This window comes from Nanorana parkeri, unplaced genomic scaffold, assembly GCF_000935625.1.
Source record: "Nanorana parkeri isolate BGI_ZX_2015 unplaced genomic scaffold, ASM93562v1 scaffold4035, whole genome shotgun sequence".
NCBI lineage: Eukaryota > Metazoa > Chordata > Amphibia > Anura > Dicroglossidae > Nanorana > Nanorana parkeri.
In genome coordinates this window covers 1-7814 of record NW_017310302.1, presented here as the reverse complement: position 1 = coordinate 7814, position 7814 = coordinate 1, and the positions used below count along the sequence as shown (strand labels likewise).

The following is a 7814-nucleotide window of genomic DNA, read 5'->3' as shown; positions in this document are numbered from 1 at the left end:
AGAGGAAGAGAGAGAGATAATTTAAAGGGGGGGGGGGGGGGGGGCCCTACAATGTGGGGGACCCCGAATATTGTGCCGTGGCCCCCCGCGGGGTCTGTCATTCAGTGCTGTCTGGTTACATAAGAATCAGCCTCACGTGTCGGCTCCGCCCCCCCATGCTGGAGGATAAATACCGGAGCCTCCTGGGAGCAGGACTCAGACTCCTCCTACCTGAGACAGGTAAGTCCTGTAGAGAAGGTCAGTCACATGTGCAGGGGCCCCTCTGTACCTTACCTGTGTCTGTCTGTCCTTCAGGTGATCCTCATCATGCTCCGTATCTTCGCTCTCCTCGCCGCCTGCTGCGCGGTCACTTATGGTGAGTACCTACCTGTGTGGTGCCGCGGCGTGATGGGGGAATTCATATCACACACCTTGGCTCCTCCCATTGTACCCAGCGACCAGTCATCATACAATGCCATTTACCCCACAGGCTGCCCCACCATCCTGACCAAGTCCCAGTGGGGGGGAAGGGCCGCCACCTGCCGCACCGCCATGGCCACGCCTGTCACGTATGTTGTTGTCCACCACACGGAGGGGACCGCATGCACCACCCAGTCCGCCTGCATCACCCAAGCCAAGAGCGTCCAGAACTACCACATGAACAGCAACGCATGGTGTGACATCGGATACAGGTGAGGGGGATGGGGTGTGACATCGGATACAGGTGAGGGGGGCGGTGTGACATCGGATACAGGTGAGGGGGATGGTGTGACATCGGATACAGGTGAGGGGGATGGGGTGTGACATCGGATACAGGTGAGGGGGATGGGGTGTGACATCGGATACAGGTGAGGGGGATGGGGTGTGACATCGGATACAGGTGAGGGGGATGGGGTGTGACATCGGATACAGGTGAGGGGGATGGTGTGACATCGGATACAGGTGAGGGGGATGGGGTGTGACATCGGATACAGGTGAGGGGGATGGGGTGTGACATCGGATACAGGTGAGGGGGATGGGGTGTGACATCGGATACAGGTGAGGGGGATGGGGTGACATCGGATACAGGTGAGGGGGATGGGGTGTGACATCGGATACAGGTGAGGGGGATGGGGTGTGACATCGGATACAGGTGAGGGGGACGGTGTGACATCGTATACAGGTGAGGGGGATGGGGTGTGACATCGGATACAGGTGAGGGGGACGGTGTGACATCGGATACAGGTGAGGGGGATGGGGTGTGACATCGGATACAGGTGAGGGGGACGGTGTGACATCGGATACAGGTGAGGGGGACGGTGTGACATCGGATACAGGTGAGGGGGATGGGGTGTGACATCGGATACAGGTGAGGGGGACGGTGTGACATCGGATACAGGTGAGGGGGATGGGGTGTGACATCGGATACAGGTGAGGGGGATGGTGTGACATCGGATACAGGTGAGGGGGATGGGGTGTGACATCGGATACAGGTGAGGGGGATGGTGTGACATCGGATACAGGTGAGGGGGATGGGGTGTGACATCGGATACAGGTGAGGGGGATGGGGTGTGACATCGGATACAGGTGAGGGGGATGGGGTGTGACATCGGATACAGGTGAGGGGGATGGGGTGTGACATCGGATACAGGTGAGGGGGATGGGGTGTGACATCGGATACAGGTGAGGGGGATGGGGTGTGACATCGGATACAGGTGAGGGGGATGGGGTGTGACATCGGATACAGGTGAGGGGGATGGGGTGTGACATCGGATACAGGTGAGGGGGATGGGGTGTGACATCGGATACAGGTGAGGGGGACGGTGTGACATCGGATACAGGTGAGGGGGATGGGGTGTGACATCGGATACAGGTGAGGGGGGCGGTGTGACATCGGATACAGGTGAGGGGGATGGGGTGTGACATCGGATACAGGTGAGGGGGACGGTGTGACATCGGATACAGGTGAGGGGGATGGGGTGTGACATCGGATACAGGTGAGGGGGATGGGGTGTGACATCGGATACAGGTGAGGGGGATGGGGTGTGACATCGGATACAGGTGAGGGGGATGGTGTGACATCGGATACAGGTGAGGGGGATGGGGTGTGACATCGGATACAGGTGAGGGGGATGGGGTGTGACATCGGATACAGGTGAGGGGGATGGGGTGTGACATCGGATACAGGTGAGGGGGATGGGGTGTGACATCGGATACAGGTGAGGGGGATGGGGTGTGACATCGGATACAGGTGAGGGGGATGGGGTGTGACATCGGATACAGGTGAGGGGGATGGGGTGTGACATCGGATACAGGTGAGGGGGATGGGGTGTGACATCGGATACAGGTGAGGGGGATGGGGTGTGACATCGGATACAGGTGAGGGGGACGGTGTGACATCGGATACAGGTGAGGGGGATGGGGTGTGACATCGGATACAGGTGAGGGGGACGGTGTGACATCGGATACAGGTGAGGGGGATGGGGTGTGACATCGGATACAGGTGAGGGGGATGGGGTGTGACATCGGATACAGGTGAGGGGGACGGTGTGACATCGGATACAGGTGAGGGGGATGGGGTGTGACATCGGATACAGGTGAGGGGGATGGGGTGTGACATCGGATACAGGTGAGGGGGATGGGGTGTGACATCGGATACAGGTGAGGGGGATGGGGTGTGACATCGGATACAGGTGAGGGGGATGGGGTGTGACATCGGATACAGGTGAGGGGGATGGGGTGTGACATCGGATACAGGTGAGGGGGATGGGGTGTGACATCGGATACAGGTGAGGGGGATGGGGTGTGACATCGGATACAGGTGAGGGGGATGGGGTGTGACATCGGATACAGGTGAGGGGGATGGGGTGTGACATCGGATACAGGTGAGGGGGATGGGGTGTGACATCGGATACAGGTGAGGGGGATGGGGTGTGACATCGGATACAGGTGAGGGGGACGGTGTGACATCGGATACAGGTGAGGGGGGCGGTGTGACATTGGATACAGGTGAGGGGGGATGGGGTGTGACATTGGATACAGGTGAGGGGGATGGGGGGTGACATCGGATACAGGTGAGGGGGACGGTGTGACATCGGATACAGGTGAGGGGGATGGGGTGTGACATCGGATACAGGTGAGGGGGACGGTGTGACATCGGATACAGGTGAGGGGGACGGTGTGACATCGGATACAGGTGAGGGGGATGGGGTGTGACATCGGATACAGGTGAGGGGGACGGTGTGACATCGGATACAGGTGAGGGGGGCGGTGTGACATCGGATACAGGTGAGGGGGATGGGGTGTGACATCGGATACAGGTGAGGGGGGCGGTGTGACATCGGATACAGGTGAGGGGGATGGTGTGACATCGGATACAGGTGAGGGGGGCGGTGTGACATCGGATACAGGTGAGGGGGATGGGGTGACATCGGATACAGGTGAGGGGGACGGTGTGACATCGGATACAGGTGAGGGGGATGGGGTGTGACATCGGATACAGGTGAGGGGGGGGGTGTGACATCGGATACAGGTGAGGGGGATGGGGTGTGACATCGGATACAGGTGAGGGGGATGGGGTGTGACATAGGATACAGGTGAGGGGGATGGGGTGTGACATAGGATACAGGTGAGGGGGATGGGGTGTGACATAGGATACAGGTGAGGGGGATGGGGTGTGACATAGGATACAGGTGAGGAAGCAATAGCATTGATTGGTGGTCGCGCTGCATGGATTGGTGGTCGCGCTGCATGGATTGGTGGTCGCGCTGCATGGATTGGTGGTCGCGCTGCATGGATTGGTGGTCGCGCTGCATTGATTGGTGGTCGCGCTGCATGGATTGGTGGTCGCGCTGCATGGATTGGTGGTCGCGCTGCATTGATTGGTGGTCGCGCTGCATGGATTGGTGGTCGCGCTGCATGGATTGGTGGTCGCGCTGCATGGATTGGTGGTCGCGCTGCATGGATTGGTGGTCGCGCTGCATGGATTGGTGGTCGCGCTGCATGGATTGGTGGTCGCGCTGCATGGATTGGTGGTCGCGCTGCATGGATTGGTGGTCGCGCTGCATGGATTGGTGGTCGCGCTGCATGGATTGGTGGTCGCGCTGCATGGATTGGTGGTCGCGCTGCATTGATTGGTGGTCGCGCTGCATGGATTGGTGGTCGCTCTGCATGGATTGGTGGTCGCGCTGCAAGGATTGGTGGTCGCGCTGCATTGATTGGTGGTCGCGCTGCATTGATTGGTGGTCGCTCTGCATGGATTGGTGGTCGCGCTGCATGGATTGGTGGTTGCGCTGCATGGATTGGTGGTTGCGCTGCATGGATTGGTGGTCGCGCTGCATGGATTGGTGGTCAGGTGGTGAAGGGTTCCCAGTGACTGTGTCTCGTCTCCTGCAGCTTCCTGGTCGGGGAGGACGGTCTGGTGTACGAGGGGCGTGGTTGGACCTCCGTGGGGGCCCACGCTCCGAACTACAACTCCAACTCCATTGGCATCAGCGTCTTTGGATCCTTCATGAGTAAGTGTGACCTGACCTCTGACCCCTCCCCGGATCCCAACCCTAAAACTATAATCCCCCACGACCCCCCATTCTGACCATAACCCTAAACCCCCCCTCCCCCTCCTCATGAATATGGAGTCCAGGCAGCAACCAGCCGATCACCATTGGACTTGGAAGCCATGACCTGATCGGCTACCACGGGCAGCTCCATGTTCTGTGGCCCCGGGGTGAGTGGTGTTAGTTCCAGACACCGGATGACATGTTTCAGTCCTTGTCCTCGGTTCCTTATGATGGGGGTTCCGGCATGAGGGAAATGCACCAGGTGGTCAGGAGGACCCGGAGGTCTCACGATGTCACCGCTGGGTGGAGGAGCCGTCAGAGCGCTGCATTGGTTTTACCGTTTTTCTCACCAGGCCGGAACCCCAACACCGCCGCCCAGAATGCCGTCAAGAACCTCATCAGTTGCGGCGTCACCCGTGGTTACATCCGGTCCACGTACATCCTGAAGGGACATCGCAATGTCACCGCCACCGACTGTCCTGGGAACACCTTCTACAGCACCGTCACCACCTGGCCACGCTTCCAGTATTAGACCCGAGGGGCCCGAAATGTGTTCAGTGAGGGGCCCCAGACCGCCGCCTGTCATATACACCCCAATAAAAGTGACACCTGAGGAACTCTCCGAGTGTTATTACTGTTGTGACTGCAGCATAGGCTCCTCCCCATATGGATGTGTGACTGCAGAGGTGTGGGGTGCAGCATAGGCTCCTCCCCCATATGGATGTGTGACTGCAGAGGGGGGGGGTGCAGCATAGGCTCCTCCCCCATATGGATGTGTGACTGCAGAGGGGGGGGGTGCAGCATAGGCTCCTCCCCCATATGGATGTGTGACTGCAGAGGGGGGGGGTGCAGCATAGGCTCCTCCCCCATATGGATGTGTGACTGCAGAGGGGGGGGGTGCAGCATAGGCTCCTCCCCCATATGGATGTGTGACTGCAGAGGGGGGGGGTGCAGCATAGGCTCCTCCCCCATATGGATGTGTGACTGCAGAGGGGGGGGGTGCAGCATAGGCTCCTCCCCCATATGGATGTGTGACTGCAGAGGGGGGGGGTGCAGCATAGGCTCCTCCCCCATATGGATGTGTGACTGCAGAGGGGGGGGGTGCAGCATAGGCTCCTCCCCCATATGGATGTGTGACTGCAGAGGGGGGGGGTGCAGCATAGGCTCCTCCCCCATATGGATGTGTGACTGCAGAGGGGGGGGGTGCAGCATAGGCTCCTCCCCCATATGGATGTGTGACTGCAGAGGGGGGGGGTGCAGCATAGGCTCCTCCCCCATATGGATGTGTGACTGCAGAGGGGGGGGGTGCAGCATAGGCTCCTCCCCCATATGGATGTGTGACTGCAGAGGGGGGGGGTGCAGCATAGGCTCCTCCCCCATATGGATGTGTGACTGCAGAGGGGGGGGGTGCAGCATAGGCTCCTCCCCCATATGGATGTGTGACTGCAGAGGGGGGGGGTGCAGCATAGGCTCCTCCCCCATATGGATGTGTGACTGCAGAGGGGGGGGGTGCAGCATAGGCTCCTCCCCCATATGGATGTGTGACTGCAGAGGGGGGGGGTGCAGCATAGGCTCCTCCCCCATATGGATGTGTGACTGCAGAGGGGGGGGGTGCAGCATAGGCTCCTCCCCCATATGGATGTGTGACTGCAGAGGGGGGGGGTGCAGCATAGGCTCCTCCCCCATATGGATGTGTGACTGCAGAGGGGGGGGGTGCAGCATAGGCTCCTCCCCCATATGGATGTGTGACTGCAGAGGGGGGGGGTGCAGCATAGGCTCCTCCCCCATATGGATGTGTGACTGCAGAGGGGGGGGGTGCAGCATAGGCTCCTCCCCCATATGGATGTGTGACTGCAGAGGGGGGGGGTGCAGCATAGGCTCCTCCCCCATATGGATGTGTGACTGCAGAGGGGGGGGGTGCAGCATAGGCTCCTCCCCCATATGGATGTGTGCCTGCAGAGGGGTGGGGTGCAGCATAGGCTCCTCCCCCATATGGATGTGTGCCTGCAGAGGGGTGGGTGCAGCATAGGCTCCTCCCCCATATGGATGTGTGACTGCAGAGGGGTGGGTGCAGCACAGAAAGTGGCCACTAGAGGTCACTCAAACTCCTATACAACTCATTCTTAAGCCGGTTCTCCGGTAATAATCATTTTCACCCCGAAAGGGAAATAAATAAAAAGTTATAATATGAAATCCAACTCTGCGTGTGACCCCCGAAACCTCAATCTGTCTGTGCCACTGGGGTCCTCACATGGACATAGACTTCCGGTCACATGGACATAGACTTCCTTTCACATGGACATAGACTTCCTGTCACATGGACATAGACTTCCTGTCACATGGACTTCCGGTCACATGGACATAGACTTCCGGTCACATGGACATAGACTTCCGGTCACATGGACATAGACTTCCTGTCACATGGACTTCCGGTCACATGGACATAGACTTCCGGTCACATGGACATAGACTTCCGGTCACATGGACATAGACTTCCTGTCACATGGACTTCCGGTCACACGGACATAGACTTCCGGTCACATGGACATAGACTTCCTGTCACATGGACATAGACTTCCGGTCACATGGACATAGACTTCCGGTCACATGGACATAGACTTCCTGTCACATGGACATAGACTTCCTGTCACATGGACATATACTTCCTGTCACATGGACATAGACTTCCTGTCACATGGACATAGACTTCCTGTTTGGGAGATATAAGGAAAGTCTTTGTACGAAACGCGTGGAGCAGTGGACGCGCACTGAGGTTGGGGCGCGCTAAGTTGGAAGGATTTTAATTCTGTGATTATTCGACGCGTTTGTTCCGGACGGATCGGAATATTTTTGGAAAAAGCGAATGTTTCCGGGAACAAATTACACGATTGTGTTTATTCTCTTCTCTGGGGAGCGGATACGAGGGCACCGGAAGCTTCCTCCTGAGAGTGCGGCGTGGAGGAGCGACTCCGGTGTGCACGGTGCAGTGCGTGTGTGATGTGCGTGCGGTCTGTGCGGTGCGGTGTCACCGGGACTTTACAAAGGAGGACTCGTCTCTGATGGTTATTTACACCAATTTCTGGTGGAGATATTACAATGAGACGCGTTTCGCTATTGATGAGTATTGGTGACATCGGATCTATTTGTTATTTATCATTCACCTGTTATGATCATTGATTAGCGCAGGGCATCAGAGTTATTACACCGGGCTGCAGAAACAATGGTGACTGTGCAGAAAATTTCCTCAGATGATCTCCCCCATCTGACCCCCGTGCCTGGGCTTCCCTCCCCATGTGACCC

At 58.1% G+C, this 7814-nt stretch overlaps 1 protein-coding gene across 1 annotated transcript; it reads left to right on the top strand.

Moving 5' to 3' along the window:
- Positions 1–280: 280 nt before the first annotated feature.
- On the top strand, positions 281–7641 carry LOC108803689 (peptidoglycan-recognition protein SC2-like; the record flags this gene model as incomplete). Its single annotated transcript, XM_018575510.1, has 5 exons — positions 281–355; positions 470–671; positions 4354–4472; positions 4868–5039; positions 7429–7641. Coding segments are annotated over exons 1-5 (755 nt in total), but the record flags the coding sequence as incomplete, so codon positions are not given.
- Positions 7642–7814: the final 173 nt, after the last annotated feature.